At 52.5% G+C, this 25,907-nt stretch overlaps 1 protein-coding gene across 1 annotated transcript; it reads right to left on the bottom strand.

The window, feature by feature from the left end:
• Positions 1-2,704: 2,704 nt before the first annotated feature.
• BTBD2 (BTB domain containing 2) lies at positions 2,705-25,673 on the bottom strand. The gene is made up of 9 exons (XM_027546524.1): positions 25,276-25,673; positions 11,841-11,960; positions 8,580-8,736; positions 7,505-7,610; positions 7,223-7,420; positions 4,552-4,744; positions 4,337-4,424; positions 3,950-4,096; positions 2,705-3,681 (listed from the first exon to the last, which is right to left on the bottom strand). The coding sequence occupies exons 1-9, from the start codon at positions 25,656-25,658 to the stop codon at positions 3,520-3,522; spliced, it is 1,554 nt and encodes a 517-aa protein (XP_027402325.1). The 5' UTR covers positions 25,659-25,673; the 3' UTR covers positions 2,705-3,519.
• Between the last annotated feature and the right edge of the window lie 234 nt (positions 25,674-25,907).

Raw genomic sequence — 25,907 nt, 5'->3', positions numbered from 1 at the left:
TGAGTCTGTGATGCCCTCCAACCATCTCATCCTCTGTCAGCCCCTTCTCCTCCTGCCTTCAATCTTTCCCAGCATCAGGGTCTTTTCAAATGAGTCAGTACTTTGCATCAGGTGGCCAAAGTATTGGAGTTTCAGCTTCAGCATCAGTCCTTCCAATGAATATTCAGGACTGATCTCCTTTAGGATGGACTGGTTGGATCTCCTTGCAATCCAAGGGACTCTCAAGAGTCTTCTCCAACACCACAGTTCAAAAGCATCAATTCTTTGGCGCTCAGCTTTCTTTCTAGTCCAACTCTCACATCCATACGTGACTACTGGAAAAACCACAGCCTTGACTAGATGGACAGACTATGGGGTCACAAAGAGGTGGACATGACAGAGTGACTTTCTTAACCTTTTAAGTTTAGTTTCCATCTGTTTATTTTTACTTTTGTTTCCATTACTCTAAGAGGGGGAGCCAAAAGAGCTATTGGTGCAATTTATGTCAGTGTTATGCCTATGTTTTCCTCTAGGGATTTTATACTATCCAGTCTTACATTTAGGTCTTTAATCCATTTTGAGTTTATTTTATATGTGATGTTAGAGAAAGTTCTAATTTCATTCTTTTAAATTTAGCTGTCAGGTCTTAGCATCACTAGTGGAGACTGTCTTTTCTCCATTGTATATCCTTGCCTCACATACATACATACATACATATATATACATACATACATACATACATACATATATATATATATATATATATATATGCATCCATGCTAAGTTGCTTCAGTCACATCTGATTCTTTGCAACCCTATGGACTGTAACCCACCAGGCTCCTCTGTCCATGGGATTCTCCAAGCAGGAATAGTAGAGTGAGTTGCCATGCCTTCCTCCAGTGGATCTTCCTGACCTGGGGACTGAACCCGTGTCTCTTTAAGTCTCTTGCATTGGCAGGCAGGTTCTTTACCACTAGAGCCACCTGGGGAGCATATTTTATTTTTCAGTCTCACTGCATGGCATCCAGGGTCTTAGTTCCCCAACCAGGGATTGAATCCATACCCTCTGCAGTGGAATTGTAGAGTCTTAACCACTGGACTGCCAAGGAAGTCCATTTGCCTCATAGATTCATTGACAGTAAGTGCATGGGTCTCTCTGGTCTTTCTAGCCTGTTCTGTTGCTCCATGTCTTTTTGTTAGTGCTACACTGTTTTGATGACTGTATTCTGTAGTAGTGTGTGAAGTTATGAGTGTGTTCTGATTTCTACTGTTCTTTTTTCTCAAGATTGTTTTGGCTATTCAGGATTGTGTTTCCATATGAATTTTAAAATTTTTTCTTCTGGTTCTATGAAAAATGCAATTGGTTATTTGGAAGAGATTGCACTGAATCTGTAGGTTGCCTTGGGTAATACGGACATTTTAACTATTGATTTTTCCAGTGCAAGAACATGCTATGTTTTTGCATGTTTCTGTGTTCATTTTCTTTCATCAGGCTCTCATTGTTTTTGGCCTACAGGTCTTTGCTTCCTTAGGTAGGTTTATTCCTAGGTATTTTGTCTTTGGTGCAGTGGTAAATGGGATTGTTTCCTTAATTTCTGATATTTCATTGTTAGAGAAAAGCAACAGCTTTCTGTAAATTAATTTTGTATCCTGCAACTTTACCAAATTCATTGATGAGCTTTAGTAGTTTTCTGGTAATGTATGTATAGCGTCATGTTATCTGCAAATAGTGACAGTTTTACTTCATCTTTTCCAACATGAATCCCTTTCATTTCTTCTTCTCTGATTGCTCTGGCTAGGACTTCCAAAACCTTCTTGGATAAGAGTGGGCAAGAGTGGGAATCCTTGTCTTGTTCCTGATCTTAGAGGAAATGCTCTCAGCTTCTCACCACTGAGTATGGTGTAAGCTCTGGACTTGTTATATATGGGCTTTATCATGTCAAGGAACGCTGATAACTCCAGCTTCTGAAGTACATGTAGATCTGTTCGGTTTTGTCTCTCGCTTCGTATCTGTGCACTGCTGTAGGGAGCTTGCACTGCGGTCCTCCTCCAGAGTGCAGGCCACATGTTCCATTGGCAGGAGACAGTCACAGCAGCTCACTGTGACCCTGAATAGCCACACGCCTTGGGAGTGGGGCACAGCCATCTTGGGACCCCTTCTAATGAGCCCACCGGCTTGTTGCCCAGCCTTTACTCCTGGCATGCCCACAACCTGTGGGTGCCCCAGGCTGACACCATTTGTCCTTCTGTCCTGAACTGTAGTGGCCCCAGGACAGGCTGCTCTGGGGGCTACAGTGGGAGGCCTGGTCCCCTGCCCCATGGACCCCTCACTTGGGGTCTGCCTACAGTGTGGCAGGTCTCAGGAAGTGACAAGGAGCCCAAGGGCTGGAGCTCAGGGGCTCAGAGTCTCTGCAGCCAGCCTGGTCCTGGGTCCGGTTCATCCCTAAGAGTCCTCACTGGACAGGAGGGGCCAGGATGGGTTGTGGAAGCAGGAGGACACCCCCCTGGGCAGAGCCAGCACGGCCACTCTGGGTTACATCCCTGCCAACAAGATTCCTGGTTCAGGGGGTGGGGGTGGGGGGGCTCCTGACACTCTTGGCTGCTCCAGAAGGAGCCCAGGGCAAGCCCCCATGTGATCTGGATGCCCTGAAGGTGAGAAGTCTGGCTCCACTGCCAGGACCCCATCACACTGGAAGCAGCACATGTCTCAGGGATTATACGTTTCTTTCCTTTATTTAAAAAAAAAAACAAAAACATTTGGGGTGTGGTGTGCAGACACACCTTCCATGGCTTCGGGGAGGACACAGGCTCCAGATGGAAGCATGGGGGTGGGGTAGGGGCTGCACCCTCCAGCACCTTGGGCAGAGTACTTGCTGGGGGCTGGGAGTGGGGCTACAGGTTGGGCAGGCGGGCCAGTGGGGACGTGGCCACCATGGCTGGCCCGCAACATGGCCCCTCCCAGGCAGACCCGGTCTGCCGCCCGCGTCCACAGCTGCAGGGGCGGGGAGGGGCGTCCAGGGAGGCTGGACACAGATGGTCCTTTACTGGGCCCAGGGGCAGGGCCTGGGCCTGGCAGGAAGCCGGCCTGCAGGACCTTGGGAGGGCTTGAGCCCTCATTCTCGGGCAGGTTGGGGGGCCTGAGCCTCCCCAGTGAACAGAGCAGAGGCACACAAGCCCCCCATGCCAGCTACGGCCCCGCACGTGCTCTCCTACCAGAGAAACAGGAATTCAGGATGCATTGCCATGTGCAGCTGAAACAAACAGGAGGCAACACCCTACACCAACCCTGAGTGGGGCTGCAGGGGTGGTGGGCGGGCGGACCCTCTGCTCAGGGCGGGGTTAGGCTGACCCTGCCCCCCAAGTCCTGAGGGGGATTGTCTCTGCCGCCCTGCCCACCCCTCCATCACCTTGGAATAGGCAGCCAGCTCACCGCACGCAGAGAGGAGCCCTCCTGGCCCTGTGGGGGGCAGCAGCGTGGGCGGCAGGCACAGCAGTGGGGCCAGGCGGCCTGCCTGGGCTGGGGGGCGCCGGGCCAGTGGCCTAGGTGTAGAAGATGACTTCTGGAATCTGGCCGTCCTCCACCGATGTGCCATTGTTGTTCCCGGCCGCATAGCAGAAGGTGAAGCAGGTCTTGGCCCCCGTCGTGGGCGACTCGTGGGTCACCTTGCGCAGGCCCTTGGTGCCATAGTGGGAGTCTGGGCCCTGTGGGGAGGACCCAGCAGGTCCGCAAGGATGTGCTGCATAAGAACACAGCTCAGGGCCCACCCAGTGTGCGCAGCAGGCCTCCAAAGGAGGACACAAGGTTGTGCCCTCCCAGCCTCACATCCTTAGAGGTGGGCAGTAAACTGGGAGGCGAGGTCCTGGGTGGGGCTCAGAGACCCTGAGTCTGGGCTGGGGGTCAGGTTCAGGGTTGGGGTCCTGGGGTAGGTTTCTGGGGTCAGGGGCCTGGGTGGGGTGGGGTCAGGCACACCTTGAGCGTGGCACAGGCCGTGTAGTTGACGTTGGGCAGCACCTCCACCGGCTCCTTGAACATGACTCTGAAGGTGCTGGCAGAGCCGTCACAGCTGAAGCCCGTGTCGTTCTGGCCCAGAACCGTGTTACTGTCCGTGTGGATGATCTAAGGGCCAGAGCCGGGCACAGCTCACCCCGGTGCCCCCAACCCGGTGCCCACCCACAGGACCCCACGGAGCCTGGATGTGAGGACTAAGCTAACCTGAAAGGAGGAGGCCAATGGTGGGGGTAGAGAGGCATGGTCCTGGGTCCCCCTTGACTAGCGGAAGAGGGGTGGGATGTGAAGAAGGGGCGAGAAGAGGAAGGGGTGATCTGGAGGGACAGGGCCCAGAGGTAGGGGCAGGACCTGGATGTTCACTTGGTAATCTGTGGGCCCATGGATAGAGCCGTAGAGCCCGAAGCCGACCACAAAGATGCGTTTGTTGACCGAGAACCTGAGGGCATCGGAGGAAGGAGATGCTGAGTGACCTCCACCAACCAGGCCCTGCCCCTCCCCATGGGGAGGCCCCAACTAGGCCCCGCCCCACAACTTGCCCTGCCCATGAGACTTGCCCCGCCCACCTGATGCGGTCGCTCGTGCCGCTGTAGCCCCAGCGGCTCTCCACCTGCTGGAAGCGGTTGATGCTGCATTCCTTCCCGCGGAGGCAGCAGCGTGGCCGATCAATGAAGTCCACACGTGGCTTGGGATTGACGGTGAAGTGCAGGAAGAGGCTGACCACCTCACGGTCCACCAGGATCCCCGACTGCGCGGGCCCTGTGGGCACAGGAGGGAGTTGGGAAGGATGGGGCAAACCGTGAGCGCACAAAGACACCAGAAGGCAAGACATAAGACCCAGCCTCTTTTCTCTGCAAACTGTCATGGGTCCAGGCAGCCCCTGGGCGGGGGGGCAGGGGGGGAGTGTTAGTGAGGGGGAAATGGCCCTTCCAAGAGCGTTTGGGGAGCGGTCCCAGGTTGACATGGGGCCAATGCTCCAATGTGCTAGCTAACTGGGCAAAACCCCTTTCAGCTACTCGGGTCTCCTGACCTCCTCAGGGACTACCTAGGGGAACACCATGGGTCCACAGAGCTCATGCCCCTGCCTGTCTACCCCAGGCACCTACAGATGCGGGGGTGCTGGCCCCAAGACAGTCCTGGAGCTGGGGAAGACTCTGGAGGTGGGAGCCTAGATGCAGCAACCCAAGAACTCAGAGGAGCTTCTGGTGGGGAAGACCAGTGTGCTGGGGTCTCCTGGGCCACAGGGCGGGAGGATTACACCCGCCCTGCCCACCACCTGTGGCAGGACAAGGTGCCTGCAACAGGCCTAGATGGCACTGCCCTCCTTTACAGGAATCGCTCATTCACCAGCTTTGAGCTCGTTTCTGGGGCAGGTCAGCCATGGCCTGGCTCACAGACCCGGTAGCCCCATGTACGCATATTGCAGCAACAGGGGAGAGATGTCTGTGGAGCACATAAGATACAAAACTGAACACAGACAGGAACCGCTCTTTAAATCTCTACACAGAAAACAGAAAGCAAACCACCTGTGACCTCAGTCCTGACGCACACAGCCACGGTAGTCTTTGGGGGACATTTTCCCAACCTTCTCTCTACTTTCCTATATTTTCAAGGGGAATAGAAGAGGCAGGAAAATTCTCCAAAACACAATTGAGTGACGAACAGCCAAAGCCCCAGAGGTCCCGCCCATAGCAGAAGGACAAGGCCCAGGTCTGGCACACACCCCCAAGAGCTTGCGTGTGGGGGGCGGGTGCTCCAGCCCGGGGACCCTCATGGGAGGAGGGGCGAGGGGGCCAAGAAAGGCTGGAGGGTGGTACTTCCAGGAGACCTGAGACCCTGGGGGGCTTTGGAAACCAGGTGGGCTGAGGGACCAGGAGGAGAGCTATTTCAGGGTGACAAGCAGGGCTGGAGAAAGAGGAATCCTGCAAGGCTCACACAGGCATCTTAGGTTGGGACAGCTCAACACTATAGCTGAGGGCTCTCACCTGGAGGTCCCAGCTCCCCAGGGAACACTGGGCAATGTTTGTGATATCCGTGATCATCAAGATAAGGGTGGGACTTCCCTAGCAGCCCAGTGGTTAAGAACCCGCCGTGCAATGCAGGGGACTCTGGTTGAATCCCTGGTTGGGGAACTAAGTTCCCACATGCCACAGGGCAACCAAGCCTCAGTGCCACAACCAGAAAACCTATGTCCTGCAACTACTGAAGCCTGCACCCTAGAGCCTGTGCACCACAACCAGAGTCCATGCACCGAAATGCAAGATCCTGCGTCCCACAACTAAGACACAACGCGGCCAAATAATTAAAATCTTAAAGAAGACAAGCGGGGCTCTTGGCATGGAGGGAGTGGGGCTAGGGAGGCTGCTCCACACCCCACAGCACCCAGGACGGCCCCGTCACTGTGGTGCTGCCAGGGTCTGGTATGAGGAAGTGCTAAGTATTTGATGGATAAGTGAGCCCCAGAGTACCAGAGACGGCCTCTGAGGCTGTACCCAAGTTCTGCTGTGCCACCAGGGACTGCCAGATAAAACAGGTCACCTGGTCAAGTCAGATTCTGATCATAGAGAGCTGACCCATAGAAGAAGTGCCTCCCCGCCACTGCATGGCAGACACACTGGAAAATGATCTGTTTGCTGTCGCTGTTCAATCTGGAGACCCTGAACCAGAGCGGGAATAGGAGCAGCATGACCTGGGAGACAGGACGTGGTGCACCTGCTGTGGGCTAGAGCTCCACCCAGAACCTCCCAGGCCAGTGTGGCTCCAGGACCAGGGTTGGCATCAGCCACGAAAATGACCCAAAGGGGAGGCCCAGCCTCCCTGGGGGAGGGTGCCAAGTTGGCAGCTACTGCCACACGGCCCAAAGGATTGGAGGGTCCCCATGGGGCAGGAGGTAGGGCCAGGGCCAACCCCGCCTAGGCCTGAGTCCCAACCTGAGCCCTGCAGCATGGCTCCAGACACCTCTCAGCCCTTCATAGGCTCATGGAAGACCCGGAGGCCACAGCCCATCCCCCGGACATGAGCCCCTGTTGGGGATCTGCAACACTCAAGACACACGTGTGTGGACACTTGAGATGTGGGGACTCAGGATGGTTGGCCTCTGGGGGTCATTCCAACATCAGGGTCTCAAGCCCAGTCCTGTTCTCACACGGACACAGCTGGCGCCTGACCCACTGTGGCCAGGCTGAGGGTCACATGACTCACACTCGGGGTCACACTCCTTGTCAGTGCCCCTGTTACCTGCAGCGAACTCCTCAATGGTCATCAGTGGGAAGCGGATGAGGGCCAGCGCCTTGCCCAGAACCTTCCGTTTGTTCTCGGGTGTCACCTGCAGCTGCTGCCGCTGACATTCAGCCTCGGACCAACGGACGACGGCTGTGAACAGGCGCACCTCTCGGATGCCCAGCGTGTCCCGCTCCAGCACCGCCACCAGTGTGTCTGCAGGGAGGGGCTGTCAGCGGGCGCGGCCCCACCTCGGGGATGAGGTCTGATGGCCCCTGGGCAGCGACCAGTGTGCCTCACCTAGGTCGATGTCCGTGAAGCCCTCAGCTGTGATGGCATCAGCCGTGTTCTTGTCAATGTTCTCCAGACATAGGCTGGCAAGCTGTGGTTCATCAAAAAGTCTTGCCTGGAGAGTGGGAGGGCAGTAAGAGAAGAGCCGTGTCAACACCCAGTCACATGAACCCTGGCTCCACACTGGGCATGGATTTCAAGTCCTGGGAGCCGAGCAGCAGCCCAGAGATTATCATCTTCCAGGGTCCCAGACTCACAGTAACCACTGTCTGGGGATGGGGGCGGGGGAAGGGCAGGCTTGCACCTCAAAAGTCAGGATACTGAGAGGTTCAGGCTGGAGGTGGGCCCAGTCCTCCCCAGGTCAGGCAGGAGCCTTGGGGAGAAGGCAGAGAAGGACCCACAGGACACTGCAGAGATGTGCCCCTAATATGAGAACTCATGCACAGGGTGGGGCCCAGGGATGCCCGGGAAGCTGTGGGGCAGCCCAAACCCACACCCCTATGCACTGTGCTCTGCCTGGGGCTGGGCTAGGAGGCCAGGATGCCCCACGTGGCTGCAGCTCTCAGGAAATGGTTGGGAACAGTCCCCATATGACAGCCCAGGCTCTAGCACTCGAGAGCAACTCAGCAGATGTGCCGGGGCCCAGACACCACGGCAGCGAGGGGTCATAGAGCCACAACTACACTTGGGTGCTGCCCTATCCCAGCCGGCCTCTCAGTGGTCCAGCCCCGCCACAGTCAGTGGGACCAGACAGCCTCAGACGTGCCCCTCTAACTTAGTAACGGAATACCTTTCTCCCCACACCTGAGCCCTGCACAAGGGCACCAAAACGTCCACAGGAGCGCAAGAGTAACCAGGGAAACTCACCCGCAGGGTGCAGGGTACAGTGAGGGAGGAACTTACCCTTCCACAAGATTTAGCAGACACCTAAAAGTCAAATGCACCAACCCGACCTCTCCTGCCCCAGCGGCGGCATCCTCACCCACCTATATCGCTGTCCAGACTCCGCACCTATGCCCCAGCAGGTCCCACGCCTTCCCCTCCCCCACATCCTTGCCCTGCCCCCTGCATCCCAGCCCTGCACCTGCGTCAGCAGCATGAACGCGTTGTCAGCCCGCAGGTTCTTTTTCAGGAACTCCACACAGTGGGCCTCAAGAGCAGGCACTGCGTACTTCTTGGCAGTATACAGCGTGGTCATGACCGTCTCAGGCCCGATCTGAACTTCATCTGAGTAGAGAAACCTAGGGGCAGAGGCGGGTGTGAGGACAGCCTCCCTGCCCTCACCCTCCAGACCGGCCCAAGGAACCATCCAAACCAGCACCAGTTGCCCTCTGACCTGTGGACTTGACCCCTCAAAAGCAGTTACCAGGAAAAAGGAGCGGAGCTAAACTACCCACATGATACCCACGGAACGTATCTACACAGCAGGCAGCCTCTAACTCCTCTGTGGGCAGCATGGGATTTGCCCTGGGGCCATAACCCTCTGAACAACCCTCTGGCCCAGCCACAGCCAGCTCAAGCTCAACCACTGATGGGACCAGAAGTGCCAGCTGGAATTGCAGATATGGTGGCCGAGGTGACCACCTGTCCTCAGGCCAACTCTTTGTGTGGGTCAGAAGTGGGGTCGATTACAAAACCACAGGGAGAGAGTTGAGAAAGCAGCCCTTGGCCCGTCTGGTGGAAGCACCTCAGGGCGGCCCTGGGTATGCAGGAGAAATGATGTGTGTTCACAGCAGCACAATGCACAGGAAACCACCTGAGTGTCATCCACAGGCACAGAGCGGGAGTACAAGGGAGCAAGGGTGGAAGCCCAACCCACTGGAACAGCCCAAAGAGCAAGTTCCTGGAAGGTGCCCCCTCTCCTGGCACTCAGCACCCCCAGAACGCACTGGAAGCCTACACAGAAGCAGCAGGGATCTGGCGGGGTCAGGGACAGAATGGCCATCAATGTCAGCAGTGCTGAGGGGGACCTTGGAACAGACCAGGACATGTGGGAGCAGATAGGTGAGCCCCTCACATACAACGGAGGTAGTGTCCACCCTCTCAGGGGAACAGCCGTGGTCATCAAAACCCAGGGACAGAAAGAGAAACAGCAAACATATACAGAGAAAGACAGACACAGAGATGGAGACGAGACAGAACAGCCTTTCACCCCATGTCTCACCAAGCTTAGACTAAAGGGAGGGTTTGGCCAACTGCAATCTATCACTTTTTTTGTCTTTTTAAAAAATAGACATTCTAATTTTTAAAAATTATGGTAATATGTACATAAAATTTACCATTTTGACCATCAGTAGCATTAGTTACATTCGTTTCATTGTGCATTCATTCCCACTATCCATCTCCAGAACTTTCTCAGCTTCCCAAACTGGAATTCTGTCCCCACGAAACACTGACTCCCCGCCCCTCCGCCAGCTCCTGGCCCCACCATCCACTTTCTGTCTCTGGATCTGACTCCTCTAGGACCTCCTGTTAGTGGAATCAGACGGTACCTGTCCTTTTGCATCTGGCTTATTTCATCATGTCCTCAAGGTCCATCTATGTTGGAGCAAGTGTCAGAATCCTTTTGAAGGCCAAGTAATACTCCAGCATGTGGATGGATCACACCTTCTTCATCCCTCATCTGTTCATGACAGCTGGGGTGTTTCCACCTTCTGGCTGTTGTGAATCACGCTGCTGTGAACGTGGGTGTGCAAATCTTTCTTCAAGCCCCTGCATCCCCTTCTTTTGGATCTGTACCCAGAGTAGGATTGCCTGAGCATATGGTGACTCTATGTTTAGATTGTGAGGATCTTCCGACTGTTTCCACAGTGGCTGCCCCATTTCACATTCCCCCAGAAGTGCATCATGGCCCCCATTTCTCCATGTCCTCGAGACAACTTGTTTGTTTAATATTGATAATAGCCATCCTGGTGGGTGTGAAGTGACAGCTCACTGTAATTTTACCACCTGGTTTGTAAATAAGTTTTTCTTGGCACTCAGCCCTGCCTACAGTTTACAGATTCTTCCAGGCCGCTTCTGCAGGATCAGCAGGCAGCAGTGGAAGCAGCACCCCCTGCCCTCTCTCGCAGGCAGCCTGTGGACCCTGGTCTGAAAAGCTGCCTAGAGACAGAAGTGAGATTACTCCACCAAGTGTTGTTTGTGGTCAGCCTGCAGAATTCAGCGTGGTTAGATGGAGCTAACAGGAACTGGTTTACATCCGAGGGTAACTGTGGATACCAGAGGGGAGAAGATGACACGGTTGGGGCAGGCGGCTGGGAGCGCAGAACACAGATGGGACTGGATATGAATGGGACCGGCCAGGCAAGGCCTTGTCCATGGTGCTCAGAGCGGGGCAGGTCCACTCCATTTTCTTCCACTTTTTCTTTTCTCTTTCTCTCCCTCCCTCTCTCTTTGTGTGAATCAATGCCATTTTTATAATCAGAAGGGAAAAGAACTTCCCTGGCCAGCCAGAGGTTAGGATTCTGCATTTCTACTGCTGAGGGCCCAGGTTTGATCCCCGGTCAGGGAACTCCTAAGGTCCCCCATGTCCTGAGGCCAACAACAAAAAAGGCAAAAAAGGAAACTCCACGTTTAAAAAGCTGTTTGACCATGTAGGATAGCCTTCAGGCTACACGTGTGGTCCACAGAGCTCGCCGGCCTCCACGGGGGTGCTGCCTCCACGGGGGTGCTGCCTCCTTGGGGGTGCTGCCTCCTCGGCTTCCTGCAGTCTGTGTGTAGCACCTCTACCCCAAATCACTAGATTTGTTTTAAAGTCCTTGAGAAAAAAAATTGAAACTCGGAAAGAAAAAATATATGTTGAATTAAAAATCCTTACGTTAGGCTATTTCTTTAAAAACTCTTTGAGTACAAGGAATGAAAACTGGGAGATTCACCAACACGCGGGTGAACCTGAAACCACGATGCTCAGTGAGAGAAGCGGACACAGGACACGCAGGGTGTGAGTCCACTGGTGGGAAACGTCCAGAACAGGCCGATCCACAGACACAGAGGGTGGGTTCCTGGTTGTCAGGGGCTGGGGAGGGTGCGGTTCTGGGGATGGACTGTTCTGGAATTAAGAGGTGGTGGCTGCGTGCTCTGTGGAAAAACTAAATGCCACTAATAGTACACTGTACACTTTCAAGGGTGAGTTGAACAGTATGTGAAATATATTTTGACACAAAAAATGCAAAATATGAAAATGGTGGGGGATGTCCAGAGTCCACCCCTCACTGAGAAGCTGAGTTCTAGAAATCTCAAGGGAGTCGCTTCTGGGACTCTGGAGGCAATGTCCCCAGGGCTCTATTAATTAACCATCAGGTATGTCTGTCCTACCCCTGGGTGGGAAGGACCTGGAAGGTCTTACTTGAGTAGCGCCAGGAAGGCAGCCGGCTCCACATCGGGCAGCTCGATCTCGGTGGACGTGGTGGCCATTCCCCCGTTGAACATGGCATCGAAGACAGCGCTGCCCACAGCCAGCACGAACCTAGGGAGTCAGAGAAGACCTGGTTACCCTCTGTGAGACCCACCAGTCCCCAACTGCCCAAGCCTGGGGTCTCTTGAGGCCCTGGGATGTGGATGGCGAGCATCCCTGCAGTAGTAACACCCTGCCCAGAGCATCCTGCCCTAGATGCTTCTGGAAGGCAGGCCCTGAGGACTGAGAAGTTAGCTCCTGTGGATCAACAGTGAGAGGGCACAGATGCAAAACCATCTCCCTGGGGCTGCATGGACGACAGCTTTCTGCCAGTTCCACACGCCACAGGCAGCTCAGGCACCCCCCAACTCGTTCACTCCCTCCATCATTCATTCACTCACTCATCGTTCATTCACTCACTCGTTCACTCACTGATTCATTCAACCACTTGCTCCCTCATTCTCTCAACCACGTCACTCCCTCATTCTCTCACTCATTCATTTATTCACTTGTTCAACCATTGCTCAACCACTCACTCACTCCACTGCTCTACACACATCCCCCAGGGTCAGGCTGCCAGGGAAGGCCTGGAGAGAACATTAGGACCGTGCTGAGTCTGTGGGGAAGGGTGTCGAGGCCAAGGGAGCGTTAGGATGTGAGTGGCCTCGGGGGCCTCAGGGTTCCACCAGTTGTGTACTCACGGTCCCCAGGCCTGCCCCATGACAGCCTCCCCCAAAGAGGACAGCCCCCTGCAAAGCCCTATTCTCTGGATTGCAAGCCACCATGCCTGCATCACACCTGCTCCCTGGGTCCTACTGTGACCCATGCAGGGCTCCGAGCACCCACCCCCTTGCAAAATCTCTGGATTCAGCAGTGACAGCCCACTCCCCGGCTTCTCTCTGCCCAGTGACGCTCCCCACAGCGCCCAGAAAACCCCACCCAGGCATCCCTCACTCCCTGAAAGAAGCCCGTCCACCCCTGCTCCTACCCACTCCTCCATCGTGGATGTGTGCTCCCAGCTCTGCCAGGCACTGGTCTGGCCCCCAGTCCTGCCCAGGGCTTAACAGCACTCCAAAGGCCAGGACAGAGATGGGAGCCAGGTGAGAAGCTAAATGCAGTGGATGAAAGGAGTGTCCCCAAAGTCACATCCCCCTGGAATGTCAGGATGGGACCTCGTCTGGAAACAGGGTCTTTGTGGATGTTACTTGCTAAGCCCAGGCTACCCTCATCCAGGCTGGGCCCTGACGCAATGGCTTATAATAAGACACCAAGGAGAGGCCACATGATGAGGGAAGCAGAGACTGAAGAGCCAAGGATGCCTGGGACCCCAGAAGCTGGAGGAGCCTCTGGAGGGAGCACAGCCCTGCCATACCCCATAGTAGACTTCTGGGTTCCAAGAGAGGATAACTGATGTGGTTTGCCCCACCATCTGGCCACCCCAGGATGCCCATGCCCTGTTCAGCTGCCAGCCCTGTTGTGTCCTTGGAGCCCCACTCATTCATCATGGCATCTGGGTCCTCAGCCCCACACACAATCCATATATGCAATGCTTTCCTGTTCCTCCTTTCTCCTAGATACAACAGAGCATCTTGATCTCCTATGGGGAAAACCATCCCTGACAATTCATTGGCAGGACATAAAAGGCAGACCAGCCGGGCCTGGTGTGTCTGTGCAGGGCCCAGGATGGTGGGGTATACATGTCCTCAGTGTTCCTGGTGGACAAGGTGACAAACTTCAGGCCTGGAAGAGCAACTGGGTCCAGGGGAGTCTGATCATCTCCACCTGCAGCCCTGCCCACCAGGCCCCTCACTGGCCTCCTGCCAGGAGTCTCCTATCCCCACCTCTCCGTCCATCCTCAAAACCATGATGATGAATATGGCAAATCAAAACCACTATGAGTGGACTTCCCTGGCAGTCCAGTGGTTAAGGATCCACCCACCAATGCAGGGGACGCAGGTTTGATTCATCCCACATGGAGAAGCTCTAAACAGTAACAAAAACAAGGCTAGGAGCTGACTGTGGCTCAGATCCTGAACTCCTTATTGGAAGATTCAGACTTAAATTGAAGAAAGTAGGGAAAACCATAGACCATTCAGGTATAACCTAAATCAAATCCCTTACGATTATACAGTGGAAGTGACAAATAGATTCAAGGGATTAGATCTGATAGAGTGTCTAAAGAACTATGGATGGAGGTTCATGACATTGTACAGGAGGTGGTGATCAAAACCATCCCCAAGAAGAAGAAATGCAAAAAGGCAAAATGGTTACCTGAGGAGGCCTTACAAATAGCTGAGAAAAGAAGAGAAGTAAAAGACAAAGGAGAAAAGGAAAGATATATCCATCCAAATGCAGAGTTCCAAAGAATAGCAAGGAGGTAAGGAAGCCTTCCTCAGTGATCAATGCAAAGAAATAGAGGAAAACAACAGAATGGGGAAGACCCGAGATCTCCTCAAGAAAATCAGAGATACCAAGGGAACATTTCATGCAAAGACGGGCACAAAAAAGGACAGAAACAGTATGGACCTAACAGAAGCAGAAGATATTAAGAAGAGGTGGCAAGAATACACAGAAGAACTATACAAAAAAGATCTTAATGATCCAGATAACCACGATGTGTGATCACTCACCTAGAGCCAGACATCCTGGAGTATGAAGTCAAGTGGGCCTTAGGAAGCATCACTACAAACAAAGCTAGTGGAGGTGATAGAATTCCAGCTGAGCTATTTCAAATCCTAAAAGATGATGCTGTGAAAGTGCTGCACTCAATAGGCCAGCAACTTTGGAAACCTCAGCAGTGGCCACAGGACTCCCAAAGAAAGGCAATGCCAAAGAGTGTTTACCACACAATTGCACTCATCTCACACGCTAGTAAAGTAATGCTCAAAATTCTCCAAGCGAGGCTTCAACACTATGTGAGCCAAGAACTTCCAGACGTTGAAGCTGGATTTAGAAAAGGCAGAGGAACCAGGAATCAAATTGCCAACATCCTTTGGATCATAGAAAAAGCAAGAGAATTACAGAAAAACATCTGCTTCATTGACTACACTAAAGCCTTTGACTGTGTGGATCACAACAAACTGTGGAAAATTCTTAAAGAGATGGGAATAGCGACCACCATACCTGCCTCCTGAGAAATCTGTATGCAGGCCAAGAAGCAACACTTCAAACCGGACATGGAACAACAGACTGGTTCCAAATTGAAAGGAGTATGTCAAGGTTGTATATTGTCACCTTGCTTATTTAACTTATATGCAGAGTACATCATGTAAAATGCCACGCTAGACGAAGCACAAGCTGGAATCAAGATTGCCAGAAGAAATAGCAATAACCTCAGATATGCAGATGACACCACCTTTATGGCAGAAAGTGAAGAGAAACTAAAAAGAGCCTCTTGATGAAGGTGAAAGAACACAGTGAAAAAGCTGGCTTTAAAACTCAACAGTCAAAAAACAAAGATCATGGCATCTAGTCCCATCACTTTATGGCAAATAGATGGGGAAACAATAGAAGAGTGACATGTTTTATTTTGAGGGGCTCCAAAATCACTGCAGATGACGGTGACTGCAGCCATGAAATTAAAAGATGCTTGTTCCTTGTAAGAAAACCTATGACAAACCTAGATAGCATACTGAAAAGCAGAGACATTAGTTTGCCGACAAAAGCCCATCTAGTCAAAACTATGGTTTTTTCCAGCAGTCATGTATAGATGTGAGAGTTACACCATTAAGAAAGCTTAGTGCTTAGGAATTTATGCTTCTGAACTGTGGTAGTGGAGAAGACTCTTGAGAGTCCCTTGGACAACAAGGAGATCAAACCGGTCAATCCTAAAGGAAATCAGTCCTGAATATTCATTGGAAGGACTGATGCTGAAGCTGAAGCTCCAATACTTTGGCCACCTGATGCGAAGAAAGGACTCATCTGAAAAGATCCTGATGCTGGGAAAGGTTGAAGGCAGGAGAAGGGATGAGATGGTTGGATGGCATCAGTGACTCGACAGACCTGAGTTTGAGCAAGCTCCGGGAGTTGGTGATGGTCAGGGAAGCCTGGTGTGTACAGTTCATGGGGTGGCAAAGAGTCGGACCCGACTGAGCAACTGAACTGAACTGAACGCCCCAGGCAACTAAGCCCACGTGCCACAACTAGTGAGCCCGTGCACCATAACTAGAATTCCATGCGACACAAGCAAAGATCTCACATGAGGCAATGAAGATCCTGAGTGCTGCAACTAAGATACGATGCAGCCAAATAAATTAAAAAAAAAAAAAAACCACCATGAGCCACTCCAGTATTCTTGCCTGGAAAATTCCATGGACAGAGGAGCCTGGTGCATTACAGTCCAGAGTCGCAAAGAGTCGGACACAACTGAGCACGCACGCACGCACTTACAGTGATAAGAGTCAAAAGCCTCTGCAAGATAAAAATTAATGAGAAAGTATGATGGAAATGCAGTATCAAAGCAAAAGCATCAGTTACAAAAAAACCCACCATGAGACATGACCTTACCCCTTGGACCACCAGCTAGAATAAAAAACCTAGACAATGACGAGAACTGCTGAGGATGTGGAGAAATCAGAGTCCTCAAGCAGGGTGACAGGGGCGGGGGTCATGAGGTGTGTAGCTGTGGTAGACAGGCCAGTGGTTCACCAGGGGGCGAAACATGAAGTTCCTGTCAACCCGGCAGTGCCACTCCCAGGGTATGTGCCTGAGAGAAGTGAACGCACACATCCGCACAAAACCTGTGCATGAGTATTCAGCATGTCATGATCCACAGACTCCTGAAGATGGAAGCGACCCAGTGTCCATCAAGAGATGACAGACGAGCAGTGAGCACGTCATCCATACAAAGTGGTCTGTCCATACAAGGGGTGTTAGTTACCTTAAGAAGGAGATTTGGACTCATGTTACAACACGAACAGACGTTGAGAACATGATGCTCAGTGAGAGAAGCCAGACACAGAAGAACACAGAGTTTGGTTCAACTCACAGGTCCCTAAAGGAGTCAGATCCACAAGAGACAGGGAGAAGATGGTGGGGCCAGGGGCTGGGGAAGGCGATAGGGAGTCAGTGTTCCATGGGGACAGAGTTTTGGTGGGATGGTTGCAAACAACATGAATATGCTTAGTGCCACCAAGCTGTGCGCTTAAAAATGGTTAAAAGGGTGAATTTTATGGTATGTGTATTTTACAACTTAAAAATTAAAAAGAAAGAAAGAATGACACACTACCCTGAAGGGACAGGGAAGAAAGACCAGCTAAGCAGCTTTGGGAAACAGGTTAAAGGCCAAAAGAACTGCATACAAATACTGTGCTTTATGCAGAAAAAGTATTTTTCACAGGAGAGGAAAAGCAGCTCTGAAACTACACATGTTGTGCCACTAAGCAGACATGTGCAGAATGAAAGCCAGGTTCTGAGAACTGGAGAAGAGAGTTACAGGTGAGGGGAAGGGAGGCTGGGATGAACTCTCCAAGGCTGAGCCAGAGTCAGAGGGACTCAAGTTGATCTCCTGGCTTTTAGGTGGGTGAATGGATGGATGGATGGACAGACTAGATGGACAGATGGAGACAGAGACACAGAAATAGAGGTTGTGTGTTGGTATATTTCCTCGCTCTATCTGCTAAGAAGGTCTCTTAACAACAATACCCCAGCAGCAGTGAGCACACCCAGCACCTGTATCTTGGTTTCTAAATACCATTTTCCACTAAATGGAGAAATGGTTGATTCCTGGGCTGAGGGAGGGGAAGGATGAGATGAGCTTGGTATCCTGTGGGGCCAAAAAGTAAAGACATTCTCCCGACATGACACACCAGTGTTAAAAGGAATTGAGCTAACTGTAAGGACTTCCAGTGGCCAAATCTGGGACAGTAACGTTCATACCGGACAATGACCCAAAAGATAAACAACTGTGAGTCCATGATGAAATAAATATATAATGGAGGAGGTATGTGAGCAAGGGGGAAGGGACAGTTTTTCCTTTCAGAATCCCAGTTAACAAATGGAGAAGGAGTTATGGAAATAGGAAATCACCATATGGCAGATGCCAGAGTAAAACAACTCTTTCCAGCTAGAACCACCATCCACACATACTCCAACAGCGGGCAAAGGAGGAGGGGAAAGGGGATGTCTACACAGAGCACCCCTCAGGAGAGAAGGGTGATGACGAGGGGATGGCAGGGACATCCCAGTGGAGAAACCTGCCCTGCGGCCAAGGCTCACGTCACCAGAGATGGGACAGATGGATAGCACAGGCTCCGAAGTTTTACATTAAACACACGAAGGGGGTGAAAGGAGAAAGATGAGGGAAGACATACCCTGCAGACAGAAAGCACCAGTGAGCTGGAGTGGTTGCCCTGACAGCAGACAAGACAGATGTGAAGACAGGGAATGTTACTGGAAAATGGACATTTCCTATGAACAGAGGGTCAGTACACAGGAATAGGTAACAGCGCAAACAAACACACAACTGAGTCCCAAACCACACAAAGAGAAACTAAGCATAAAGAGGCAGAAGAGACAATCCAACAGTTTCCACCGGAGGTTTCAACACCTCACTCTTCACAACTGACAAACAGCCAGACTGAACAACGCCACCAACATACCTTTACGAAACCCTCAGCCCAGGGGTTTCCCCAGTGGTCCAGGGGTTAAGAATCCACCTTCCAGTGTAGGGAACTCAGTTTGGATCCCTGGTCAGGGAACTAGGATCCCACAGGCCATGGGGAAACTGAGCCCCCATGTTACAACTACAGAGCTTGCACGCCACAACTAGAGATTCCGCATGCTGCAAACAAGACCTGACACAGCCAAATAAATTTCTTTTGGGGATTTCTTAAACTCCCCAAACAAAACCCTCAGCCCAGTGATGGCAGAAGGCACGCTCTAGGAATATTCTCCAGGACAGACCAAGTACAAGGTCAAACAAATATACTTACAGGCACTGAAAGAAGTCAAAGCTTATTCTCCAAACAGAGGAATTAAAATTATACACCAATAACAGAAAGACCTCTGAGAAATTCCCAAACATTTGGAAATGAAACAACACTTCTAAGTAACCCATGGGTCAAGGAAGGAACACAAGGCGAATGAGAAAAGATCTTGACCGGAACAAAAATGCACAGGGCACATCAGACTATAAGGAATGCAGCTAAAACACTGCTTGGGGTAAACATTATGTATCCATTAAATAAAGATCTAAAATCAGCAACCTAAGCTTCTGGGAATTAACTGGGAATCCAGTGGTTAGGACTTGGCACTTTCACTGCCGGGGTCCAGGTTCTATCCCTGGTCAGGGAATGAAGATCCCACAAGACACACACAGAGTGATCAAAAATTTATAAAAAATAAAATCAGCAAGGCAATCTTCCATCCCAGGAATCTAGAAAACAGCAAATCAAGCCCAAAGAACAAAGAAGACAGTAAAGTGGGAGCAGGAGTTAATGAAACTGGGAATGGGAAAATAGAGATAAATCAATGAAACCAAAAGGTCATTCTTTGAGGGGAAAAAAAAAATTTAAACCACTGCTAGAATTTTAGCTAGACTGATCAAGCAAAAAGACACAAGTTACCAAAATCAGAAATGAAAACGGAATATCACTAAGACCAATGGTAAAAGAACTTTGAAACAACTTTATGTCAACAAAGACAACTTAGAGGAAATGGATGACTTCCTGTAAAGACAAACTGCCAACACTCACTGAAGACAGAGAAATCTAAACAAATAAATAACAAGTGAACTAGTCACTAAAAATCTGGGACTTCCTTGGTAGTACAGCGGATAAGAATCTGCCTGTCAGTGCAGGGGACATGGGTTCAATCTCTGATCTAGAAAGATTCCACATGCCGTGGGGCAACTAAAGACCATGCACTGCAACTACTGAGCCCACGTGCCTAGAGCCTGTGCTCTGCAATGAGAAGCCACTGTAGCGAGAGGCCCACACACCGCAATGAAGAACAGCCCCTGCTCACCACAACTGGAGAAAGCCCTCATGCAGCAACGAAGACCCAACACAACCAATTAAACACACTATCTTTCCACAGGGAATTCCCGGTGGTCCAGCGGTTAAGACTCTGAGCTTCCACTGTAGGGGACACAGGTTCGATCACTGGCTAGGGAACTAAGATCCCACAAGCTCCACAGTGCAGCAAAAAAAGAAAAAGAAAAAATCTCCCCACAAGGAAAAGCCCATTCCCAGAAGAAATTAACACCAACCCTCTGCATATTCTTCTAGAAAGCAGAGGAGGAGGGAACATTTTCCAATTCACCTATGAGGCCAAAGACATTACTGAGTCCTTGGGCATCATGGCGGGTGGGGAATGGGGAAGCCACTTTGGAAACCAGTTTGGCGGTTTCTTAAAATGTCACATGTAAGTGTTACTTTGCGGTTCCAACATTTGACCCTTAGGTATTTACCCAAGAGAAAAGGAACAGTAGTACTTCCATATGCAGATTTCTGCACAAATGTTGAATGTTCATAGCAGTATTATTCCTTATAATGAAAAGCTAGAAGCTAGAAATAACCTGTTTAACCTGTATGCCCGTATAACCCATATGACTGGTGAATGGACAAAGTGTGGTCCATCCATGCAATGGGATTCAGCAGTAAGATGAATTACTTTGGCAATAAAAAGAAATGAGCTGTCCATTCAAGGATGTGGATAGATCTCACAAATAAGACACTGAATGAAAGAAGCCAGATCAAAACCTACACATTCTGTCATTTTAATTATATGCGATTTCTACAAATGGCAAAACTAGAGCCTGTGTTCCACAACGGGAGAAGCCACTGCAATGAGAAGCCCGCACACGGCAACTAGAGCGTAGCCCCCGCCCGCTGCAACTAGAGAAAAGCCCACACAGCAACAAAGACCCAGGGCAGCCAAGAATAAATAGATTAAAAAAAAAAAGATTCAGTTTGGGAATTCCCTGGCAGGCCAGTGGTTAGGACTCTATGCTTTCACTGCTGAGGTCGAAGGTTCAATCACTGGTCAGGGAACTAAGATGCTTCGAGCCATGTGGTGTAGCTGAGAAAACAAAAGATTTGGTTCCTCAGTTGTGAGGGCCACATTTCAAGTGCTCAGTAGCCATGTGTGACTAGAGGCTAGGACTGGAGAGGACAGATCTAGAACATTCCCATTGTCACAGAAAAGTCTACTGGACAGCACTGGACCATGGAATCAATGGAACAGCTATTAACACCAAAGAGGATTCAGAAAGAAATCATTCCAGTGGATAAAAATAAATGTGCAAGGCCCCACAGCTTCCCAGCAAGAACCAGCTAGGAAATATGTAACGGAGAAATTACTCACAACAGAAAAAACAACAACAACAAAAACAACACCTAGCAATAAATGTTTACGAGCTATGTGCTGCTTAGTTGCTTCAGTCGTGTCCCGACTCTGTGCGACCCCATAGACAGCAGCCCACCAGACTCCCCCATCCCTGGGATTCTCCAGGCAAGAACACTGGAGTGGGTTGCCATTTCCTTCTCCAATGCATGAAAGTGAAAAGTGAAAGTGAAGTCGCTCAGTCGTGTCCGACTCTTAGCAACCCCGTGGACTGCAGCCTTCCAGGCTCCTTCGTCCATGGATTTTCCAGGCTAGGAGTACTGGAGTGGAGTGCCATAGCTCTTGCACACAAGAGCTATGTGAAGAAACTATAAAACTGGGCATTCCCTGGTCGTCCAGTAGTTAGGACTCCATACTCTCACTGTTGAGGGGGCCTGGGTTCAATCCCCAGAGAGGAAACTAAATCCCAAAATCCGGCAGTGTGGCCAAAAAAAAAAACCCAAAACTACAAAACTTCCCTACGGAAACACAAAAGCACCATACATAAATGGAGAGACAACATGTGCCCATACTTTGTATTCTGAACTGTCAGCTCTCCCAACCTGGTATCTTTGCTAAGACAAACCCCTCCAGTTATTTCTTTAGCATTTGACAAACTGATTCTAAAGATTATAGGGAAAAAAAAAAAAAAAGATTATAGGGAACCACTGAGCCAGGGACTGGTCAAATACAGCTCTTGGACCCAATCCAGCCCACCAGTTGTTTTTGTAAATAAAGTTTTATTGGCACACAGCCATGCACATTCATTTCTGTCTTTGCTGTGTTCATACTGCTACAGCAGAATTAAGCAGTTGGAACACAGACCATGTGGCCTACTGAGACTACTTATTGTCTGGCTCTTTACAAAAATTTGCTGGTACTGTGCTAGAAGGTAAATTCCAGGGAAAGAGATGTCTTTTGTTAGCACCGTTTCAGAGACTGCTGATTGAGCAAGGGATGGACAGGAGGAAGGGATAGACAGATGGGTAACTGATCCTGAAACAGCTAAATGTGTGAGACGAGCTGAAAAAGTCTTCACAAAAAGTCTTGAGCAAAACTGGGAAGAACAGCCACAGCAGTTGTCATATCCACCATAAAGCCACAGTCACTAAAAAACGTGCTATTTAGCTAAGCACACACAGAGATTGCTGTACTTTGGGGACATCTCTGCGCTGCTAAGTCTCCAGTGATATGTGAATAAAGGTATTTTAGATATTAACGTGGGGCAATCAAATTGTACAGTGCTACCCTGAAGATGCTCAGTGCTTCCTCAGAGGGAGCCCTGTGAGTATAGACATTGGACTGATGCATTTCCTAAGCACCCAGTGTGCCAGGCATTTTCCTGGGCTTGGCAGGAGGGAGAGCAGCAAGACACTGCTCACAGCAAGCCAAGGACAGCCATCACAGAGAAAGTTAGAAGGAAAAAGAGCGATGAAAAAGTAGTACAGTGGAGAGGGGATGGGGGTGGGAGGCAGACTCTGAACAAGGCCTGAGCTTGCCCTGGCCAGAGCTGGCCCCTCTGCCATTACATATGCCAGGCCCTCCTGCGCCCCATGCACCAGGTCGCCCTTCACCCAGAGTCCACGCCATTCTGAGCCCCAGCCTGAAATCACAAGCCTGGATCCTGGGAAATGGTGGCTGCAGGCCCCACAGCCTTTCTGGAAGTTAGCACGAGCCCTGCCCTCAGTCTGCTTTGTGAAGTAAGCTCAGGTCCGGTTCAGCAGTCACCAGCTCTGCACTAACACCCTTCCCACCCCAGGCACTGTTTCTGGATCCCACGTGGCATTTACTTGTGTCCTCGGGCTCCTCCCAGGACTGTCCTGGGGACCCTCCGGTGTCTTGGTCCTGAGGCACGCCCCACTGGGTTTATCTGGTTATTTTCTCCAGGTGGACTGGTTCCTGGGACTTCTCTAACAAATTACTGCAAATTGGGTGATGAGAGAATCTCATGTTCTGGAGGCTGCAGGTGCAAGATCAGGGCCGTGCTCCCTGCAAGGTTCTGCCCTTCTCAGCTTCTGGGGGCCCCGGGCAGACTGTGGCTTGTGGCCACGTCCCTCCAGTCTCTGTCTGGTCCCTCTTCTCCACGTCTCTCACATGGACACTTAACACTTGGATTTAGTGCCGTTCAGATTATCCAGGATGATCTCTTCTTGAAACTCTTAATCACATCTGCAAAGACCCTTTTCCCAATAAGGTCCTGTTCATGGGTTCTGGGCCTTGGGACTTGGACACAACTTGGGGGCCACCATCAACCCACGACACTGGGACTCAGGGCTGGAGGTGGAGCACACCAGGGGGAGGACTCTTTCCTGCTGGGGGTGTTGACACCCCCAGGACCATCAACTTAGCCACATGGTTAAGGGGGCATCTGCTGGGTTTCCCCAAGGTGGGGTTTCAATCTGCTCCTTACAAGCCAGTCCCTTAATGCAGCCCATCCAGGAGGGAGGCGGGGGTGAGGTCAGCCTGGAGCTGGGCACAGGCTGTGAGGAATTCTCCCTACTCCTGTCTGTGCTCCAGCAGCAATGCTCCAGTGTTTCCTGGAGCACCGGGTTACATCCCCACCAGCCTGTGAGGCCAGCCTGTGTGGAGAATGAGCCCGGGCACTGTGATAGGACCTGGTTAGTCCCAGGGTTGGTTGGTCACAGGGTCCACCCTCCCAGTGGCCCCAGGAAGGAAGTGTCTAATGGTTGGTCCCAGGTCATAGGGGTGGAGGGAAACTGAGGCCCAGAGAGCCCAGGGTCACTTATGCACCTGTTCGCGGTAGGTAACATTTCACAATGCACATGAAATAACAACCCAAAGGCTGAAAAGAAAAGGAACTAGAACCTTCCATCAAGAGGATCCACAGAGCAGGAATATGAAACAAGAAAGGCATGACGGAGGCTGGGGGCTCCTGGGTCACAAGGCAACCAGCCCCCTACGGGGAGTTCGCAGGGGAGGGGAGAGGGTTAGGGCAGGGACAAGCCCCAGGAGGTCTTGGGGACCCCCTCACCGGCCTGGAAGCTCCCTCGGGCAGGAATCTAGTCCCAGTTGCACATAAATAACCAAGAAAGGGCTAGAGAGAAGAATCTCAAAAACACAGGCCAAGTAAAAGCCAGACATCTGAATGGTGAAGACAACCCTCACAGCGGGCTGGGGACTCTCCAGGCAGAGTTGCAAGAACCCCCAGCCCCCTTCCCCAACAGAACCCTCCCAGCATCCCCCAGCAAGCAGTGGGCAGAGTGGTCTCTGATACAGCCCCGCCCCACCTAGGAATCTGGAGGCTGCACCCCTGAGCCTGGAGGCTGCACCCCTGAGCCTGGCAGAGGTGTGGGCCTGCACCAAGGAAAACCCCATTCAAGAGGAGACCTGGGATGTACGGTGTCAGGGAACGGGGGTTATGAGGGTCTGGGGTTCACGAGGTGGGAGTCTAGCGGGGCTCTGGGGGATCCCAGCCCCAGAAGGAGGGGGCACTCAGGGGAGAAGATCATTGGGGCCCGTGAGGCCCCAGTGGAGGAGGGGAAGGAGATGGAAGAGGCGGAAGGAGATAGGGTCTCTGGCGGTCCTACGGCTGGCCAGGCTGGCCAGCCTGGCAGGGGTTGAAGGGTCACAGAGATGCAGCAAGTGAAAGAGGTCTGCGGACCTGGGAGATTTCGGGCATGAGTGCAGGGTCAGGGATCATAGAGCCAGGAGACTCCAATGAGGGTGGAGGGGCAGGGGTCGCAGGAGCGGACCATGGCTAGTTATCTGGAAGTCCGGGCTGGACGGAGGCCTGGCAGGGTCACAGGGCCTTAAGGGTGCTGGGGCCCGGGGGCGGTGGGGAAGGGCAGGCCCCCAGGACAGCAGGGGATCCAGGAATGGCGGGTGCTGGGTCCCCGGGGCTGGCGGTTTTCCTGAGGGGAGGCGGGGAGCGGGATCCCAGGAATGACTGAATCCTGGGGAGGGGGTGGGGGTAGGGGTCCAGTCCTGGGGATGACCGGGTCCCGGGAAGCGGCGGCGTCTTGGGGGATGACGGAGTCCCGGGGGGCGGGCCTCGGTGCTAACCCGGTCCCGGGTCGGGCGGCGGTCCCGGACGGCGGCCCACCTGTGCGCCGGGATGCGCTGCGCGCCGAGCCCCTTGCCCACCAGGAAGTGCACGTCGCAGAGCACCTCGTTGTTGAAGAGGAAGGCGAAGCGCTCCTTCACCGTGGGCTTGGTGGCCTGCCAGTTGTAGACGGGCTCGCGGAGCAGCGCCGCCGCCCCCGGCTCCTCGGCCGCCCGCTCCCCGCCCGCCGCGGCCTGCGCGCCCGGCCCCGACACCGACACCGGCGGGGGCGGCCCGGGGACAGCGGGGGCCGGGGCGGCGGCGGCGGCGGCCGCGTTGCCGGGGGCCGGGGCGGTGTTGGCGCTGGGCCCGGGGCCGCCCCCCGCGCCCGGGCCGACCCCCGGCGGGCACGACGCGCGCCCGCCGCTCCCACCCGCCGCCATCTTGTCGGTGCGGCGCCCGGCGGGGCGGGCCTGGCGGGGGAGGGGCGGGAGGAGAGGGGAGGAGCGAGGAGATGGGGGACGGAGGGGAGAGGAGGGGAGCCGGAGAGGGAGATGGAGAGGGAGAGGGAGAGGGAGAGGGAGAGGGAGGGGCGGGGCGGGCGGGGGCGAGCAGAGGCCCATGGAGACTTCGTACCTCAGACCCTGGGCCTAGACCCCAGAGCCCCGACCTCAGACGTGGGACCCCCCCAC

Source organism: Bos indicus x Bos taurus, chromosome 7 (genome assembly GCF_003369695.1).
Source record: "Bos indicus x Bos taurus breed Angus x Brahman F1 hybrid chromosome 7, Bos_hybrid_MaternalHap_v2.0, whole genome shotgun sequence".
Taxonomy (NCBI): domain Eukaryota; kingdom Metazoa; phylum Chordata; class Mammalia; order Artiodactyla; family Bovidae; genus Bos; species Bos indicus x Bos taurus.
The sequence above is the reverse complement of the archived record's forward strand: the minus strand, read 5'-3'. Positions and strand labels throughout refer to the sequence as shown.

What these genes read in the sequence shown, in the direction of transcription:
- BTBD2 (XM_027546524.1), bottom strand. Translation starts at nt 25,658, where the DNA reads ATGGCGGCGGGTGGGAGCGGCGGGCGCGCGTCGTGCCCGCCGGGGGTC. An exon ending in CAGCGCATCCCGGCGCACAG is followed by an intron (nt 11,961 to 25,275) that starts GTGGGCCGCCGT and finishes CTGACTCCCTAG; the next exon opens with GTTCGTGCTGGCTGTGGGCA. An exon ending in CTTCACGGACATCGACCTAG is followed by an intron (nt 7,421 to 7,504) that starts GTGAGGCACACT and finishes CCCTCCCTGCAG; the next exon opens with ACACACTGGTGGCGGTGCTG.